Source organism: Cucurbita moschata, unplaced genomic scaffold (genome assembly GCF_002738365.1).
Source record: "Cucurbita moschata cultivar Rifu unplaced genomic scaffold, Cmos_1.0 Cmo_Scf00018, whole genome shotgun sequence".
NCBI lineage: Eukaryota > Viridiplantae > Streptophyta > Magnoliopsida > Cucurbitales > Cucurbitaceae > Cucurbita > Cucurbita moschata.
This window is the reverse complement of record NW_019268534.1, coordinates 221,134-240,166: the sequence shown is the minus strand read 5'-3', so window position 1 is coordinate 240,166 and position 19,033 is coordinate 221,134. Positions and strand designations below refer to the sequence as shown.

The window sequence follows — 19,033 nt, the reverse complement described above, 5'->3', positions numbered from 1 at the left end:
CCCCCCCCCCCTTCCCTTTACCTTAAACAAACTTTTTCTCCCCTTTTTTACCTACCAAGCCTTCTTTCCTTGGTTCCCATTATTCGCCTCATTAATTTAATAAAACTAAAAAACACTATTTATTTATTTTCAATTTTATATTTTTAATTTGATTATAAAATTTTCATTTATTTCAATTTAAATAAAATTATTTTATATTATATTAAATACAAAATTGAATTAATTTTGATATATGATCCAAATAAATAAATAAAAATTATAGATACAAATATGAGGGAATATATTATGCACGAAACACTAAGTGATTGATTTCTTGTTGTTGCAAACAAAAAAAGAATCTCTACCTTGTTTTTGTACTTCCTCAATTCCCCCATCCATTTTATTCTCTTTTATATTATTATTATTATTATTATTATCATTATTTTGTTTCATATTTGAAATCAACCAAAACAAAACTAACCATTCCCATTTTTTGTTTCAACTCCCTCATTAACTAAATTAAGAATTTAAACTCATGTCTGGATTACAACCAACATGCCTGTCGGTCCAACTGGACCGATTATTTCTTTATTTTATAGCTTCAACATATATATTAAATTTTATTACAAATTATTAACGCTAATCACATGTGACAGCAATCATTCATTTCTTTCAGATTTGGAGGGATTTATTAATGTGCATACAAGAACCCAAAAAATTTAATTTAAAAAAAAAACACTAATGGATCCTCGGCCCAATGGGCTTTTCAATAATGGGCCTTCTCCGGAATCGACAACACGCCTAACTCTCATTTTCTGTCCCCCTACCCCGACTGCCCATGTTGTTTCACGTGCTACGTTAAATCGCTCCCATTAACGTTGTTGTTGTTGTTGTTATTGTTCTTATTTAATTTTAGTTTAAATTATACAAAAATATCTTCCCAAAACTCAAGAGTCCCAAACCCCTGAAGACCTAAGTGAGTGATTAAGAGATAAAGCAAAAGTGTGGTTATGCTTAACACAAAAGAAAACCCCTTTTATGTAAGTGAAAATTAAAATTAATAATATTCATTATATATTCTTACAATTTTTATCACTAAAATTGACGCCAGAGTCTATTCATTATGTAATTTTAATTATTATTATTATTATTTAGAATAAAAAGAAATAGGATTTGTTGGATTATTGCAAAAAATAGAAAAAGTTAAAAGAGTGTGGAGAATTAGGTATTGGGAGCGTACAAGGGAAAGATGAGAGTTAGATGGGAATGGGGAAATTCGGGAAATTCAGGAAATTCAGGAAATTGGGGGAAATTGGGAAAAATTGGGGCGCAATTTCAAACCCTAAATCCAAATCCTCCAAATCAAACAAAAAGCCAAAACACTAGACGACAGAAACTACAGTGAAAATCAACGGCTAATCCTTTTCATTATCGTAACCTTCTAAATCAAGCTCCGATCGTGTCTTAATTGCCTAATTTTCGAGATAAAATTATCTTTACAGATGTGCAGCATGTAACATATCTTTTAACATTTAATTCATGTGTTTGGTCTCGTCTGTCCATTTGAGAGCGAAAAGTAGTTCTAAAATTTAATGAGTACCCGGTTTCTAAAGACTACTTTATAAATACCAATATGAAATTGTCACATTTTACGAATGTACCAAAAAAAAAATATGAATGTGAGTAGAAAATAATTTAAATGTAATTGATATGGACTATTTTTTAAAATTAAAAATTTGGAAGACAAAATGTGAATTTGGGGGCTAAAGGGGTGGGGTTAGATTTTGAGTAGCAGCTTTACATTTGATAGCCAAAAGTTGTAGCATACCCCCTTCATATAATAAATAAATTATATAATATAGTCGGATTCTTTAAAATGTTACGTTTAAATTTCGAACAATTAACCTCAGGAATGTTACAAACTTTATCAAGTTGACTTTCTTTACCATATATATATATATAAAAGAAAAATAAAAAGATTTTGGGGACTAAATGTTGTCCCAAAAGTCCTTTGGGGATGGGAGACATCACTAACACATTAATTGGCTCTAGTAATCAATGTTATAATTACAACAATATTATTCCACTATATCCAAATATATGTTTCTCGCCCCCACTTCCGGTCCTAAAATCACTTTTTTTTTCTTCTAAAAAATAACCTTAGGTGTTCTATTTTTTTAAAAAAAATTAAAAAATATAATATTATTGTCCGAGAGATAATGTATGAAATATGACACATGGTATACGTCCATCTATTGATAGTAAAAAATTTTTTGAATTATTTTATAAAGTTTAAAGGTGTTAATGTTATTTCTAAAATTTCATGGATATTTTTTAAATGCAGTTACCATAACATAAGGTATTTTTAAATTTTTTTTTAAAATCAATTTCAAGGTTTAAGAGTAATTTTGAGTATTATATATGTATATACAGTAGTTTACTACTATTATTGAAAATGTGAAAGTTTTAGTTATTATTTTAGATAAAAATCAATTTAGGACAGTTAGACGAATTCTTTGAAATATAATTATAAAAAAATAATTTAGGATGAAAATCAAAATATGAGAATAAAAAAAAGTATTTAAAAAAATATTGATTAAAGATATCAACGTTAAAGGTCATGGTAGAGACTAAAAAAATGGCAATGCCGAATTAAAGGCTATTAAATCGTAAACAATTGACATGCATGAACAAGCGGCATGTGTAGCCGAACAAGTTTAAATTGCGCACAAGTTATGTTCCGTTGGCAAGGGCGAATGATGCCTAAGGTCCAACTAGACTACAAAGCAGAAGGAGAAAGGTGAATAAGGCTTGTGATGATATGGAGGCAGGATTGAAAATATAGAATTGTGAGAGTTAGCAGGGGGTGCATAGCCCATCGAAAAAACCCTAGAATTGACCTAAAAATTGGTAATAGGATTGGAAGTGCAGCGGAAAGAGAAAGTGTATGGCATCTTTGAAGGGTCCCCACAAAATGAGCGATGGAATGCGACTTGTTACTAACCCCTCCACTAATAAAACCTTTATTTTTATTTTTAAATTAAATTTAATTTTGTGGTGAATTTGAGTAATAATAATTTGGGTTTTAATTAGAGATGGTATTAGGGTGGTTGTAGGGAAGGGAGAGTGGTGGCCTCATCCATTATTATTTTTCAATTACTAAAACAATTAAATTCTTAATTAATTCTAATTGGGAAATCCTTAAGGAGCAGTTACCATTTAATTAATTTAATTCATTTTTATATTTTATAATAAAACCAAACCAATTTGTAATAAGAACCCAATAAGAGGGCCATTAAGCCCAAATCCCAACCAAACCTTCCATCCCTAATCCTCTCTCTCTCCTCTCTCTCTCTCTCTCTCCCCCTCTCTCTCCGCCTTTATTCCCTCTCCCTATTACGGAGAGAGATGGTCTGACAGACTGAACCCAAACGCCGTTACAGACCCCAGAGAACCCCGTTTACGCCTTCCCTAAACCATCCTCCAATAACTCACGTGCTCTTCTTCTTGACAATATTCTTAATTTATTTTTTTTTTTATAAAATTTATTTCTATTTTTATATGGCTTTGCAGCAGCTTAGCCTCGGTCCAGCTCCCCTTGACGCCGTCACTAATGGTGTTGACGTTCGGCCGATGTCAATTGACGGCGGAGACGACGCCACCAAAACACCCAGGCTTCCCCGGTGGACTCGCCAGGAGATTCTTGTTCTTATTCAGGGTAAGAAGGTTGCCGAGACAAGGGTTCGCGGCGGCCGGGCTGCTAGTCTTGCCTTTGGCTCTGCCCAGGTTGAACCCAAGTGGGCCTCTGTCTCCTCCTACTGTAAGAGGCATGGGGTCAATCGGGGTCCGGTCCAGTGCCGCAAGAGATGGAGCAATTTGGCTGGTGACTTCAAGAAGATCAAGGAGTGGGAGTCCCAAATTAGGGAAGATACTGAATCCTTTTGGGTCATGAGGAACGATTTGAGACGCGAGAGGAAATTGCCTGGGTTTTTCGACAAGGAGGTTTATGATATATTGGATTCCGGCCCAGCTCCTTCGCCATCGCCGGCTCTGGCTCTCGCCCTTGCTCCTGCTCCGCCCCCCGCTCTCAATTCCGATGAGGTCAAGCCCGATGCCGAGCCGGAGCACGTGTTCGACAGTTCTAAAATAGCGACAGCGGACGACGGTTTGTTTTCCGATTTCGAGCAGGACGAAACCAGCCGGAGCCCCATGAAGGAAGTCGCCGGGAAGGAGGTTCCAGCACCGACGGCCGACGGGGCAATTCCTGCTCCGACACCTTTATCAGGTAATTGGGGAAGATGGGTCAATTCAAATCTGTTTCGATTTGTTTAATTCTCATTCTACGACCATGCATGGTCTCCAAAAGATCGGATTTCAGAAAATTAAATGATAAATGTTTCTGGTTATTTGAGATTCTTGCAGCTTTATGTTCCAATTATTCTTTTCTCCTCCACCCCTTACTAAAAAACCATTTTATATATTCTGTCGGCTTCGAATGTTCTTTTAGCTGCCTCTGTCTCTACCTTCGTCCCATTACTGGAACAAGATTTCAAGTTCCATTTATTTCTCATTTCAATTTTTTTCCCCTTTGATTTACAGAGAAGCTGTACCAACCTGCTGCTCAAGATTGTCCTGTCCAAGGTAAGCTCAAATTAATCTTTATTCTGTGATTTTCTTATAAACCCTTCCTCCACAGAACAATGTTTGTTCATGAAAAATCTCAGCTGTTGATACACGCCTGTGATCATGAACTGCAAAGAACAATTCTATTTTCGGTGTTTTCAATTCTGGATAAATGATCAAGTCATCAAAACACTGTCTTCTTAGATTGCTGATTTGATATGTTCTATCTTGTGCGCTTCTCAGTTTCAAAATATCTTTTGATCATCTCATGTAATGATAATGGAGTTTCAGTTGATGTTCTTATTCACACGGCTCTGTCCATCATATTTTTGCTGTACTGTCCGTTTGCTAATACTGTCATGGCTCAACTTCGAACCATATACCGCGAGCTTTCGATTCACTATTTCGAATGGATGAGAAACATCAGATTATATCTAAAAGAATTAGGTTTGTTTGTTTGTTGGAGTTGTTGTGTTGTTTACTTTGGCAAGCTGTAAAGTTCAACATTATGAAGAGAGATGGCTGTTTTTTGGCCCTCTGAATCCCCACAATATCGTCATGAGTTATATGCTAATTGACATATAAACTTAATCTGAACCCAATCTGGTGTTCAACAGGCACATCAAATGACAGAGAAGCAGCAGCAGCAGCAAATCCCGGGATCGGATCGACGTCATCACAAGAGGGACGGAAACGAAAGCATGTTGCATTAGACGTGGACGAGGAAACCATGGTGCAGAATGAACTGATTGGCATCCTGGAAAAGAATGGGAAACTGCTGAGTGCCCAACTGGAAGCTCAAAACATGAACTTTGAGCTGGACCGGGAGCAGCGTAAGCACCACGCCGATGGCCTAGTCGCAGTTCTTAACAAGCTCGCAGACGCTCTAGGGAGGATTGCGGATAAGCTGTAGGAAAAGAAAGAGAGAAATCCAGATGAGTAGATGTACATAACCAACAACATTTTTCTCTCCTGGAGCATGATAGAGACACATAAGAGATAGAAGAAATTGATAGGAGGAAGGTTGATGAAGAAGGAGGTTTCCTCTTGTGTCTGCCATTTCTAGTTTCAGACTGCCTTTGTGACCAATTAGTGGTGAGTTTAGAAATTATAGATTTCCCATACACAGATAAGAAGAAGGATATACAAAAACTGAGAGAGTTATATTTTACCACATTTCTACTTTTTATACGGATTCCAATATTTGTAAATCTTATTATTTATTTCCATTTTTGGTTTTTCCCAATCCAACTTCACTTCTTCCATTTTCTCGAACACGTTTCGATCTTTCTCTTTCTCGGAACGTCGTTTTCGTTCTGTGAGTATAAATCTGATTTGGAGATTTTAACTTAAACCCTCGAGAAGAATAAATATCTTTACTCCCGAATTATGTTTATATTGGCTTCTCAAACTTGGTCTAAACATGAAATTAGCTAGGATCTAAAAATATTCGATAAGTAACCCAACTGTTCATGGGACCTAAATTTGTAACTGTCTTTAGGCTCGACTTTGATACCAATATATGTGCATAAATAATGAATATGGTTGGAATTAAGTATCAAATGAATACGTGAAGAAATCTTTCTCTCTAACAAACGCGTTCTAAAACCGTGAGAGTGACTACGATTGGGTCAAAGTGGACAATGGGCTTGGACTCTTACAAATGGTGGGCTCGTTCCTTACTCCCTAACAAACGCGTTCTAAAAGCGTAAGAGTGATTACGATTGAGTCAATTGAGTCAAAGTGGACAATGGGCTTCCACTCTTACCAACGGTGGGCTCCCAAATGGAGTAGATTGTGAGATTGGGAGCTAGATGTTTATTTTAGAAGGAGCGAAGATAGAAAAGAAATTAGAAATTTGGATTTGAAGGGTCCGTGAAATTGTCCTTTGATTACATTAAGTATGGATGGTCCTTCTCTGTACTCTCAACACTCCCATTGAAACAAAAAGGAACCTTACTGAGTTGCTGATTCCAAGCACCCACACTGAGACTCATTTCTTACAGTCGCAGCTACCTTTTTTGTTTCTCACCGCCTCAATCTTTCCACTTCTCAACAACCCCATTTGATTTGGTTCGTTTCTTGTTCTCAACCTGCTGCTCATGGAACAGCCACTGTAGGAAACTTGACCTTCAATGGCGGGGATTTCGTAAAGCAAACCAAAATTTATCCGAAACCCGCCATTACCGCCCAAGTCGAAGCTCCTCTTAATGGGGTTCTTTGCATTCACCATCCACACTCTTCTCTTGCTGTTCGTATTTTGGTTTCCCTTCTTCTCAGGAGCCAAAGGCGGTGTTCAAACCGATGCACTTGTTGGTTCCTCCGAGCATTTCGTGCCATCTCCTAAAACTCTCCATTTCAAGAATGGGTTTCAGAGGATTCTTCTCAGCGTTGCGTTAGGGGTGGTTACTGGACTCACTGGCGCTTTGCTTTCTGTTTGGTTCATTCGGAGCCTTGTGGGTTACTTAAACAGAACCCCACTTCTCGAAGGACCCCTAATATTTTCCCCCAAAATCGACGCCGATGCTCTTCAGTCAGCGCTGCGGAACCAAACCCAGTTGTTGGGTTCAAGTTCGAGTTCGAGTTCGAGCCCAAATGGGAAGTGCTACAGGGAGGTTCTCGCGAATGGGCTGACGGTGGCGGTGAAGAGGCTCGAACCCATTGAGTGCGGTAGGGCAGAGGCACGGCGGCGGATGCAGCAGCAGCTGGCAGTGCTTGGCGGTTTGAAGCATCGGAATGTGATGAGCTTAAGGGCTTACGTCGCCGAAATGGGAAGCTGCTGCTTGGTTTATGACTTTGTGCCCAGTGGGTCTCTTGAGGACGCAATGAGGAAAGTGAGAGAGAACCAATTGGAACTTAATTGGGAAGTTCGGCTGCGAATTGCCGTTGGGATTGCCAGAGGGCTTCAGTTTCTTCATTTTGAATGCAACCCTCGAATTCTTCACGGCAATTTGAAGCCTTCAAATGTGCTGTTGGATGCAGAGTTTGAACCAAGATTGGCTGATTTTGGGTTAACAAATCTCATCTCTGATTTTGATGCACCACCTTCTTTGTACACTGCCCCCGAGTGTCTTAACAGCTCCAGGTAAATCCCACAAATGCTCTCTTCTGAACAATTATAGGCATTACCCATTAAATGTCTAACTGATATTCAATGTCTGGAAAGTAAATTCTAAGCTTACAATGTTGATAAGTTATTAAATTTAGCTGAACTTATTGGCCTCATATTCAATCCCTGCATTAATGATCATACTCCTTTGCTCTCTAGGTAAGAAACTTGGGGTAGATAGATTATAGTTGGATCTTAATCCAAGGCTGGAAACATGTGGATTGATATGGTAGTGTTCATCTTGAAACAGGTATACTGACAAGAGTGACATTTTCAGCTTTGGGGTTATACTGAGTGTTCTGTTAACCGGTAGAGATCCGACCGAGCAGGCTTCGTTGGACAGAGGAGATGACAGTGGCAGCGAGGGACGTTTAGGACGGTGGCTCGACCAATCAGTGGAGCCACGAGAAGCTCTGGATAAAGGCATCAGAGGAGAAGGAATGGAAGAAGAAGAAGAGGAAGAGATGGTGTTGGCATTGAGAATTGCTGGTGTGTGCGCATCAGAACTGCCTGAGGACAGGCCTTGCAGCGATGAGCTACTTGCAATGCTGACCCAATTACAAAGCTTTTAAAGCAGTTTGTAGGCATATTTTCCGGCCAACATTGATTGAAAAGGGGAGGGGCCAGGGGCCAGGGGCAAGGTCTTAAAGAGTGGCATTAACTTGAGTTTGTCCTCATACTCAAATCTCAAACCCCAATCCCCACGTGGGACCTTAAGCCCAACCAAACATGCTCCATAACAGGAGCAGCTCAGCCTCTGACCAAAAAATGTGTCTCACCTATCACCTGCCTCACACACCGCACCTCCTAACAATGCCTCCATTAATATATAACTTGTTTTTTTTCTTGGACTTATAGTAATACTTCATGATGGAAACCCATACGTTTGCCATGATAAGTTTTCTTAGTTTCGTTACTGCAATTGATAATTGGAGCTATCCGTGAATCAACCCATTTCATATGGGTTATTATGATCAATTTGAAAGGTTGATTTCAGGTTTTAAATGGAACCAAATTGACTATCCAACAGCCCACCTAAAAGAGATTTGAGACTTGGAGAGATATCTTGGGATCCAAAAGATCTAACAATAATGCATCCATTCAAACCTTCACAGCCACTCGTTTCTCAAGGGAACAAAAAGTAGCCTTCACCTCTGCATTATTGGTCTAAAACCTTATCCATTCACGAGATATCTTGCCATCTTTATCTGTTGAGCCTTATAAATCTGAATTCCACTCTAAAGGTACATCCAGGCATCAAGTTCGCAGCAGACCGCCATTGTTCATCATGCAGTTGCAGGCAGCTCCTTCCCTGGCACATCCATCTTCATGCTACCTTCTCCCACCAACTACCAAATTGATGGCGTTCTCAATCCCATCTAGGTCCATGCGAAGGCACCCCACCTCACAAACTCATCGCCCCATCCTAAAAGCGAAGGCAAGTGCGGTTGGACAAGACCCTTCAACGGTTGACTACAGCTCCATGTCCTCGTAAGCTAAATCATTTTAGTTCTCATTGTTACACAACAATATATCAGATTCAATACCTTCATTTGCCCTTCTGTGTTGGTTTTTGGAAGTGTTTTTCCAGCAGAGGCTTGTGAAACTGTTGGAGGTGAAGCTTGTGATGTCGAAATGTATCCTGAAGTAAAGCTAAAACCAGAGGCTAAAAAGGGAGGCAGTGTTTCAGAGGCAGTTGATAGAGAGTATCTACAATATGACAGTCCTAAGACGTAAGATCTCTCATTTCCTATGAAACAACACTATTTCATGCTTCAATATGCATTGATAATCTTGGTTTTTTAATGATTGCTGCAGAGTCTTTCCTGCGGAGGCTTGTGATGATCTGGGTGGTGAATTCTGTGATCCAGAGTATCAAAAGGGAGTTTACTAGAAAAACTTGTTGGGAAAAGGAGCTTCCAGTTGTTTTCTTTTCCTCCCCTCTTTACCGACTTCCTATTATGCTTGTAAATGATTAGTAGACTACGAAGTTCTTCAATACTGATCAATACTTGATACTCTCCAACAACATAAAAAACTATCTGAGTTTTTTGTGATCATCTGAAAGGCAATAATCTTCCCAAAACAGCACTCAAACTGTTTCAAGATTGAGACATCGAAATACTTGATTGATTATGAATAGTAAGAATATACAGACAGCAATTAATCACTTACAAATGACGCGCTGAAGGTGCCAAGATTGTTAATACTTCTCAAGATGAACCATGCAGATCCATCACCTGCAACATTAACCACAATTAATTCAATGACGGAAGGTCAAAATGGCATGTCAGTTAACAATCATGAAGGCCACACAATCAGTTTGCTCCATTGCTAAGTCTCATCCGCGAGGGATTAACGCATTTTTGTTGACATCGTGTTTTAACGAGATGGCGATACGCTGAGAAATATGTCTTAAATCCTTCATCGTCCTCCAAATACCTTGGAATTCGGAATTAGAGAATACAGGCTGTGAAGAGTATCAGACTGCATAAGCCATGGCTAAGGCTAAAAAAGATACGACATTTTTTAGGTTTATAAACTTCAATTTTTTTTTAAAAGTCTCTTAAATATTTTTAAAACTAATTGAAACACTTCAGTTGAGAATTAAATAGACAGAGAGTCAAGTGAGTATCATGGTGTAATTTAACGTTGACAAAAGTGAAGTGGAAAATTCCTGTGTTTCACAGTTTTTAGGTTAACTTTCTGACAGATTTTCGCATGCACAAAACAAATTTTCAGCTGTGGTTCTTCAATTTTTTCCCCCAGTTAGGTTCTTATTAAGGAGATTTCGGACATATTTTGAACGTATTCTATGTTTTCGTCGCAATGTTTGGTTTATATGAAAACTGCTCGATGGAATGCTGCTTGCAATAGAACTGTACTGTATAGCTTTATTGCAGTACTGACTGCTTGCAGCCATTCAGGCTTGGTAAGAGAGGGCAGACAGATTTTGGATTCTATGAGTACTGCATACGACGTAGAACCTCCAATTGATCAATGAGATAGTATGAACGATATTAACTCTCCTGCAGGACTCCTAGATGATGCCCTTAGATTGATAAAGATTATGCAAGACATCAATGCCGATGCGATGAGCTGGGAAAGCTTGTTGGACGGTCGTTGGATGGGATCCACAAGAACCTCAGAGATCGGGAAGACTGCAGCTGGAGACCTCCTTCAACTAGATTCAGAGGACACAACCAGTTATATAACCATGTTTAAATTGTATGTTGGAAAATGGCAAGAAGCAGCTCAGGATGTAGTAGTTAGAGATTCAAACAGGGGAAATGTTCTTGCAATGGTTACTGGTGATATGATTGGGTAAAACTGAGTTATGTTGCAATGAAATTATCAGAAACTCTTAAAACTTGTAAATCAACACCAAGTGGGGAATAGACCTATCAATTTCTTCTTCAATGGAGAATTCACAAATGTTTATAACCACCAGAACACCGACTTTCCAACCCAGCTAGACCTGTCAATTTCTTTGTATTCCCTATTTTTTTTCCAGGATAGTAAAGAATATTGTGTACTTGAAACAGGAAGTGATTCTTCCGCCCCACCTCTCTAGAATGCAGAAAGTGACTTTCATATCAGTAGTTCAGTGCATGAGACATATATTATATTAGCAGACACAAGGTAACCAACATATATATAGAACATGAGAGGATTTGCCACCCCCCCAAAAAAAAAGAAACGGCTGATATGAAGGCACTAAACTTTTAGCCAGTGTCGTGACATTGGAAACAAGAACTTGAAATCAGAGCGACACATTATCTAAGGTTATGTAATTGAGTTCAAGCACTCTCTTTACGTGATGCTTCCCACATTCTACGCTCAATTCCCAACTTCCTGAGCTCTGTGAGGCCTTGCTCAACTGAAAATTGGCGTTCACCCACACAAGGGGGATAAAAGAAGAAGAGGAAGGTAAGAAAATGAAAGGAGGCATAAGTATACGATCCAAGTAGTCAACTTGTTTTGCAAAACTTACCATCAACAGCATCATGTGATGAAGGAGAGTGAGCACTGCGACTAATCCAGAACTGAAGTCGTTCATTTGCAATATCTTCTTCAATACCATGAGCTTTGGCTCTTCTCCAAAAATATGTAAGCCATGCCTGGAGACCAAGAGTATTTCAGATGTATAATCAGATTGTTTATGACATAAGCATGCAATATAGAAGTTGAAGAGCAAAATATGGAACACATTTTTATACAGGTATTAGTACCACAGCGTAAATGTGACATAAGTTCATACAGTTCCACTCGTTTACCACCAGAAGGTTTTACTATCGATAGCTTGTACGATGGCTGCTTAACAAAGATTATAGATAGCTTGTACGATGGCTGCTTAACAAAGATTATAGATAGCTTGTACGATGGCTGCTTAACAAAGATTTTTTGGAACCACCACCTTTCTCGAGGGACTAGACAACAAGGCTACTATTTCGGATTCCAGAGAACCACCAACAACATTGATTGTTTCTGATCAGAGCCAGGCAGTGCCAAATACTAAAAGCATTGGCCCCATAAATCCAAGCCCTTGACGGCAAGGGTGAGAGGCTTTTATTTTTTTCATGAAAGTTTGTTTCTTCAAAAGAAGAGATGGCGAAATAATTTCCCTCATCTTCCTGATCAAATGTAAGAAATTCTAATGGCACCTAAAAAATTTTCACTCTAACCCTCATCTACACGAAATGTCAGTACAAAACCTAACAGTTAAATCATTAGTGACAAGAAAGTCAAAACATTTCCAGCTGATGGAAGGATTTGTTGGCTCTCATCCAGTAGATAAGACTTGTAAAAGAGAACTGACATCGTCTGAACAAAGGTTCTATGACCAGACAAAGGTCAAAGAGAGTTGTTCTCGCTAAGGGGCAGGAAGCATATGGATGTATGAAGGGCGTTTTTGTATTTTGGTGTGCTAAGAAAGAAAATTCTAACAGGGAAAGCAATGTACTAATCATTAAAAAATACCACCTATATATCATGCAACAGAAAATTAGGTTACAAAAAGAGAACAAATTAGGGAAAATGGAAAGACCTCTTTGAAAAGAACATCTTCAGATTCCTCTGGGCTCAATTCTGAAATAAAACACTGACCGAATATAAAAGTGATGAAGAATATATAAAATGCTTCAGTACATGCTCAATTATTGTTTCATGCATCAAAATTAAAGAATACAGCATAAAACGAAAAGTATTAGAGTATATTAGCATCCCATGGAAATGAAATGCAGTCCTGATTGTTATCAAATTCACAGAATTAAGCAGGAGCAATTCAATGAGAAATTTTAGCAAGCTTTATCCCTTCCAAACTTCATAACTATCGAAAAGAGATGGGCAACAAAAATGACATACCAAATGCGTCCATGAACTTCGGATCAACTGGAGATTTGATATCTGCAACATTAAATTGATTTGGAAAGTGTTCAGCAATGGATACTACCAAGTGCTAGAATTGGTACTTTAAAGTTGGTAATTCATGCATCCTTGGAGGAATCGGTTATAACAATACTCTTCTATTTTATCATACAGATTCAAAGATAAAAAAAACTTTCACTAAAACAATAATAACACTAGTCGCGTTTCTCATCAAATAACCTATCAATAGACATCTTCAAAAGGCTAAAATTATTTATGGCTGGAATGCTCAATTGATTGAATGGCATTTGCAATAGCATTATGGACACACACCGAACAAACTGATAAATGATAGGTGACGTGGAAAATTGAAATTGACGACACTAAAATGATCCTCGATCAAAGTTGAGAGTCCATGAGCACTTGACCAAAGAGAATAATTGGTCTTCATGATCAACTGTAATGAGAATTGGCATGCAATTATGGGTTCCAGAAGAGCCATTGATTTATATTGAGAATGCTTAATAAGACAAGTAACAAAAAAAGCCCTGCAGTCTTGCCTGTTTTTTTTTTAGTAGATAAGAAACAATAACTTCATGGGGAAAAAAATAGAGGGATGATAAGATGCAAGCGTACTCAAGCAAGACAAATTAGACAAGTCTGTTCGGAAAATTTAGCAATGTCAATCTAATGATTACATGAGGTCCAAAGCAGGGACGAGGTTAAAAGTTTATTTTTGGCAACCTTTAATTCATACAAATAATCATTTAGGATATAAATATAAGCTAATTAGAGTATAATAAAATGAATGTCATACTAACAATTCACACCTGAGAGAGACTGTCGCGCAGAATTTGGTCGCCTCTGTTGAGCCAGAGCAAGCACAAGGGCCTCCTCCACCTTTGTTTTCCAAATCAAGCTTAAACTTAATTTAAACAGTAATAGCAATCACAAGATGACAACAAAGAACATAGTTTAGAAAAGAAAAGAAACGGAACACAACAGAATTTATACTTGATGATGAAAGTTCCCAACATCCCCCCCTCCATCACCCCAACCCAAAAAAAGAAGAGAGAGAGTAACGTATCATAAAGAAACCTTCAAGGAAGCAAGTTCTTTCAATCCCATTTCAACAGATAGCATGCTTTCAATATTTCCTTCACCGGTTAGATCACTTATATCAGGAACAAAGTGGCTCCTTTTCTCAGGATCCAGATCTCCTGGTAAATGTAAATGGCATTATAGGATGGGATAAAATCATATTGATTTAGATGATGCAACCACAAAAAAGGGGCCCATTTTTGTTGGTGGGCAGTGGCAGGAAGATCAATAAATAAAGTACAAGCACCGAACAGGAACTAGCCTTTTTGAGAAAATTCTTCCTTAGCCTTTTGTCCCGCAGAAATAACAATCTCAAATGGCAGTGGTGCTAAAGATGACCAGTGTTCGTACTTAGTCACAGCAATATCCATACAAATGCCTGAAAAACACGAAAATAGATATATCAAGATTAATGAACTGCAAGAAGCTATTGGCCACCTGCTAGATATCAAAATGAAAGGACAAGTAAAAAGGTTCACACATACAGGGAGGCCGAGGTTCTGCAATAGTTCATAACTTGATAGAGGTCTAAGTAAAATTTTCGAAATATTAAAATCTTTCATGATATTTTACATTTCCGACGATGGGGTGATATAATGCAAAAAAGCAAGCAACATAGTATTTCAGTTAGATTCAACTAAGGACTTCAGCATATGAAAAAGAGAAAACTATGTAGAATTCAAAGTAATAAATGAAAGAGGCATGTCATCTGATTTACCATATTTTGCAGCCAGTCCCCAGTAGCGAGCAAGCCAACACCTTTTAAGAACGACTTCTTCCTGAAATAAAAAATGTTCAATAATTCATCTCTAAATGCAAACTACCGTGACAAGCTACTTTAATTAAAGCAAGTACGGACCATCTCCTTCGGAGTCAAAATCATTCTTTGCGTCATACATCGAAGGGCTTTCACATCATGTTCAACTCCATGAAGGTTTTGAACAACACTTATAGTCTCTTCTTTTGCTTTCTAATTCGAGTAAGAAATAAGAAATAGCACTATTTTAAATCAGTAAAAGATAACCAGGTTTAATTTTTTGGACGTACAAGGAAGCAAGGAATATAACCTTAACTTCAGATTTAAGGGCTTCAATTTCCTTGTCCCCCCCATCCTTCGATTGTTTTGCTTCTTTAAGTGCAGCCTGTGAAATTGAAAGTACAATCAGACATAATGCCTTTTTCTTTGCTGCTTCATGCATAGGAACCAATGATTAAATATAGACAATAACTTCCATCATTCTGCAAGCAATATCTAAATAAGCCATTTGATCTTTAAAATTCTAACTAGGTAGCTTTGAAAAATTTCACAACTTAGCAACCTTGGTACGTTAAATATTTCAATGGTTATAACTAAGCTTCCCTATGTTCTCGATCATAAGTCCTACACATCTGGTGCTGTAAATACCTCTCTCTGACGTAATGCAGCTTCCTTCCTGCATTATTAATAGCACAGACAACATATTATACAGACATCAAGAAGGAAAACAATCCAATGAAATTAACTTAAACTTGCATTGACCTGCTCAAAAGTTTGGCTTCTAAAGAAACACCTTCTCCCAGAGAAGCAACCTGATAACTTAGAAACACATCAGTCACATGTATTTTGTCACCTAGTACAAAAGTGAAACTAAAGTTCCAGACGAAAATTGGATCACCAAAACAAACAGTAAAGACAAAAGTAAATAATTCAGAATACAAAGACTTCCATTTCGAAGACCTACGCTTGTCTAGTGGTCACAAGCTGACTTTGACGTTTAACCTATCAGGTGAAGGAACCTCACTCAAGCTCACACTTCGTTGAACATCAATGTAGTACATTGTTCTTTTTCCTTTTCTATTTTGTTCATTTAGTTCTTTCATTTCAGTTTATTAACTAATCTTACGTGTTCTCTTATTGGTTCCATGGCCAGTAGCATCCTAAAACAAACCATATTATCACTTCTCCTATCAGGCCAGGCATTTCTAGAAGAGCTGTGCGCATTTTAACACAATGCTTTCCTTACTTATTTTCTTACACAACCAACATTCCTCTAAGCTTTTTATTTGTCCTCAGATCTGTTTACTCCTTTTAGTTTCTCACCACATGACAAAATATCAAAATTTTCTCACTTCCTGTCCTTTCTAGGTGGCTACGCTTAATTTCTTATTTATTTTCTTTCTTCTCGGGTGGGTGGCTACACCTGATGCTGTTATACAAACCTGAAGCACATTACACGTCCAAATTGCTTCTGAGAAAAGATTTTCCATGGCAAAGAAAAAGACAAGCACAAGTAATGAACATTATATTGAAATGATGTATCCATTACCTGCTTCTCAAGTTCCCTAACTCTTGTTTCTGCTTCTTTACATCTCTCTTCCTCAAGCCTGAGCTGTAAACAATACCCAAGTACAAAATTTAAGCACAAAGGATATTTAATAAAATGCTCAAAACCAGTGAAAAAGAAAGAAGAAATGAAAAATCAAAGCACCTTCACAAGAATGTTCTCGTTCTCCTCTTGTAGAATATCAAGCTACAGCACAGAGAATTGAAAACCTTTTAAGTACTCGAAGACTGGAAAAGGAACATTGTCATGGACATGCTGGTTTACAGTCACACAGTCAATGAAACCATTCAGATATGAAACAATAATGCTATGGACATACTTCATCACGAAGGCCAGATGCTTCTCGCTGATCTCCTGAATCTTTAGCATTAAAACGCACTGTATCGGATGAGAATCTGCAGTATTCCATTTATCAATCACCAATTTTTTGATAAGATGTATGATATTTATATTCTACACTATAGTAGTTATCCTCAGAACTATCCCACTCTCATCAGCAGATACCAGGAAAAAGCAACGAATGGAAAATATAGGCTACATGTACAGAGATGTAGCAGCTATCAATGTAAGGGGCAAACAAGATTTTTAAGTTTCTAACAGTACTCTTAACTTAATCATTAACCAGAATAACAAATCATTGACTTGAGCAGGATAATCAAATTAGTCAACAACTCAGGTAACTATGAAGGAGATTTTCAAGCATCACCCAGCAAGAAATAATATTTCTTTTCCTAGATATTGAGGAAACTAAAGAAATCTTAAAGTTCAATTTCTTTTCTTTTTATCTATTTTCTACATTTTTGTTGGGGTCAGTGGGCAATTTTACCTCCAAAACAAAAGGTAGCAAGAACAAACTTATTTCAAATCCCAACCACCACCAATTCATTATTAAACTTGTTTAGGCTTTGTTTCAATTCCAAACGAAGAGAAAAACTATAAAAAAACAGAAAAAAATATAGATGTCAGAATCAGATAAGTAACTTGCATTGTGTTCATACAGTCCGAACCACCAATTTGATTTTCTAATCTACGTCGTAGTCAAAATGATTTACCTTTTTCCTCTTTGAGTAGGCGGATCTAGGGGTGGCATTGAAGTTGCCGTCCTCAGTGTTGTTTTGGGTGGAGCCACTGGCAGTGAAAGGTGAGATATTGACGATCTTCCTGCTGAAGTGGAACGAACTGAAGGAATGTCTTCTAAAAAATTTCTGGCTAACTAATTAGAAGTCGCAAAAGAGAAATTCGATTAGTCGTCAGAAATCAGCTCAGCCGTGTTCTCATTCCGGAAAAGATAACTGGCTATCGCCTTTCTAGAACAAATGGAGTGTAAAGCACCGGAGGAACATTTATTAGGAAGACCTGCTAATTTAACGAAAAATGGCATTCAATTCGTGAAAGGAAGGATCCGTGAATCTATATTTTTTTTTTTTTTTTAAAGAATTCCAAATTAAGTTACTCAGAACAGATAATAACCAACATTTACACCGAGCAGACCTACTTGAAGAAAAATTGAGTCGGGAACAGATAGCAGAAGAAAATGTGCAAAGAAGCAGAAAACAGAAGTAGTCCGCTTCAGTTACAACATAAATCAATCAGACTCGAGCATAAGGCATTTAACTTACCCCAGGGGAGGGAGATCTAGTGGTTTTCGCAGTAGGAACAGCAAGTCTACCACCGTTATTAACATTCCTAGACAACGAAATAGGAGGAGGAGCACTATAACGAAATCCTAAATCGTCCTGATCGTCTTCGTCGTCAACGGCGGTCTGAGAAGCCATAACCTGAGCTAGCCGCTGAGCCGCAGCTTTTGCAGCGAAGTTCTGTGTGCGCTTAATGTTGGAAATTCCAGAAACGGAGGAGGATCGAGTGTGATGGCCGCGCGCCGGCGACATCGCCGGCGACGCGGGACCACCTGTGCTGCCTGATTCGCTGCTCCATTGGCGAGCATAAATCGGGCTCTCAGTCCGTTTCACATCCATCTACAGTAGCAGCAGCTTGATGAAAGAGATCGGAGAAGCACAAAGATTTAGTAAGAAATGGTAAGAAGAGTTCCAAGTTCTGGGAAGTGAGGGAATTTGGAGGGAAGAATCGCGAGAGAAACAGAGCCAACGCAGTTTATGGGCGCTGCAACTAACATTGAAAAGGGGAAGAAAACAGCCGCCGCAGATTTTCTTATTTTCTGTATTAAGAAAAAGAAAAAGAAAAAAAAAAGGGACGTAGACTAGAGGGACTTAGACAATAGATCTCTAATAATTTTTAGATTAAAATAATTAAAAATAATTTGCCTATCAAAATCTAACGACCTAAATTCCTTCCAAATTTTCGTGGTATAAATAAATGTGTGGGTAGATTTAACTATTATTATTTTTTAGTTGAAGAGACAGACCGAATCAATAAGACTAATTTTTTTTAACTGGACATGGAGTTACTAATTTTATTTTTTTAGGATTCAATTTTTTATTAGTCTAAACTTTCATATAAAAAAACCATTTGATTCTTATATTAAAAAAAAAAAAAAAAAAAAAAAAAAAAA

General features: G+C 37.8%; 4 protein-coding genes across 5 annotated transcripts; 3 read left to right on the top strand and 1 right to left on the bottom strand.

Moving 5' to 3' along the window:
- The first annotated feature begins 3,267 nt into the window (after nt 1-3,267).
- LOC111456370 (trihelix transcription factor ASR3-like) lies at nt 3,268-5,853 on the top strand. 2 transcript variants are annotated; one of them, XM_023098205.1, is made up of 4 exons: nt 3,268-3,474; nt 3,553-4,264; nt 4,579-4,620; nt 5,220-5,853. In XM_023098205.1, exons 2-4 carry the CDS (start codon nt 3,613-3,615, stop codon nt 5,513-5,515), a joined length of 990 nt encoding a protein of 329 aa, XP_022953973.1. In that variant the 5' UTR covers nt 3,268-3,474; nt 3,553-3,612; the 3' UTR covers nt 5,516-5,853. The 2 variants fall into 2 exon arrangements, with proteins under 2 accessions (XP_022953973.1, XP_022953972.1); XM_023098204.1 differs by having other exon boundaries at nt 3,268-4,264.
- A 605-nt stretch (nt 5,854-6,458) lies between these two features.
- On the top strand, nt 6,459-8,617 carry LOC111456060 (inactive leucine-rich repeat receptor-like protein kinase CORYNE). Its single transcript, XM_023097787.1, has 2 exons — nt 6,459-7,687; nt 7,962-8,617. The coding sequence occupies exons 1-2, from the start codon at nt 6,813-6,815 to the stop codon at nt 8,281-8,283; spliced, it is 1,197 nt and encodes a 398-aa protein (XP_022953555.1). The 5' UTR covers nt 6,459-6,812; the 3' UTR covers nt 8,284-8,617.
- Nucleotides 8,618-8,936: 319 nt separating this feature from the next.
- Nucleotides 8,937-9,797, top strand: LOC111456061 (light-regulated protein-like). Its single transcript, XM_023097788.1, has 3 exons — nt 8,937-9,202; nt 9,292-9,444; nt 9,530-9,797. Exons 1-3 carry the CDS (start codon nt 9,000-9,002, stop codon nt 9,603-9,605), a joined length of 432 nt encoding a protein of 143 aa, XP_022953556.1. The 5' UTR covers nt 8,937-8,999; the 3' UTR covers nt 9,606-9,797.
- A 1,485-nt stretch (nt 9,798-11,282) lies between these two features.
- LOC111456059 (coiled-coil domain-containing protein SCD2-like) lies at nt 11,283-18,677 on the bottom strand. The gene is made up of 17 exons (XM_023097786.1): nt 18,123-18,677; nt 17,556-17,716; nt 16,823-16,898; nt 16,648-16,689; nt 16,486-16,548; nt 15,699-15,748; nt 15,585-15,612; nt 15,247-15,321; nt 15,039-15,149; nt 14,898-14,958; nt 14,442-14,558; nt 14,177-14,298; nt 13,909-13,978; nt 13,076-13,117; nt 12,759-12,799; nt 11,706-11,832; nt 11,283-11,591 (listed from the first exon to the last, which is right to left on the bottom strand). The coding sequence occupies exons 1-17, from the start codon at nt 18,477-18,479 to the stop codon at nt 11,512-11,514; spliced, it is 1,623 nt and encodes a 540-aa protein (XP_022953554.1). The 5' UTR covers nt 18,480-18,677; the 3' UTR covers nt 11,283-11,511.
- Between the last annotated feature and the right edge of the window lie 356 nt (nt 18,678-19,033).

What these genes read in the sequence shown, in the direction of transcription:
- LOC111456060 (XM_023097787.1), top strand. Translation starts at nt 6,813, where the DNA reads ATGGGGTTCTTTGCATTCACCATCCACACTCTTCTCTTGCTGTTCGTA. An exon ending in GAGTGTCTTAACAGCTCCAG is followed by an intron (nt 7,688 to 7,961) that starts GTAAATCCCACA and finishes ATCTTGAAACAG; the next exon opens with GTATACTGACAAGAGTGACA.
- LOC111456370 (XM_023098204.1), top strand. Translation starts at nt 3,541, where the DNA reads ATGGCTTTGCAGCAGCTTAGCCTCGGTCCAGCTCCCCTTGACGCCGTC. An exon ending in TGCTCCGACACCTTTATCAG is followed by an intron (nt 4,265 to 4,578) that starts GTAATTGGGGAA and finishes TTTGATTTACAG; the next exon opens with AGAAGCTGTACCAACCTGCT. An exon ending in TCAAGATTGTCCTGTCCAAG is followed by an intron (nt 4,621 to 5,219) that starts GTAAGCTCAAAT and finishes GGTGTTCAACAG; the next exon opens with GCACATCAAATGACAGAGAA.
- LOC111456061 (XM_023097788.1), top strand. Translation starts at nt 9,000, where the DNA reads ATGCAGTTGCAGGCAGCTCCTTCCCTGGCACATCCATCTTCATGCTAC. An exon ending in GACTACAGCTCCATGTCCTC is followed by an intron (nt 9,203 to 9,291) that starts GTAAGCTAAATC and finishes GGTTTTTGGAAG; the next exon opens with TGTTTTTCCAGCAGAGGCTT. An exon ending in CAATATGACAGTCCTAAGAC is followed by an intron (nt 9,445 to 9,529) that starts GTAAGATCTCTC and finishes TGATTGCTGCAG; the next exon opens with AGTCTTTCCTGCGGAGGCTT.
- LOC111456059 (XM_023097786.1), bottom strand. Translation starts at nt 18,479, where the DNA reads ATGGATGTGAAACGGACTGAGAGCCCGATTTATGCTCGCCAATGGAGC. An exon ending in CTAGATCTCCCTCCCCTGGG is followed by an intron (nt 17,717 to 18,122) that starts GTAAGTTAAATG and finishes ACTTCTAATTAG; the next exon opens with TTAGCCAGAAATTTTTTAGA. An exon ending in GGAAGAATTTTCTCAAAAAG is followed by an intron (nt 14,299 to 14,441) that starts GCTAGTTCCTGT and finishes TACATTTACCAG; the next exon opens with GAGATCTGGATCCTGAGAAA.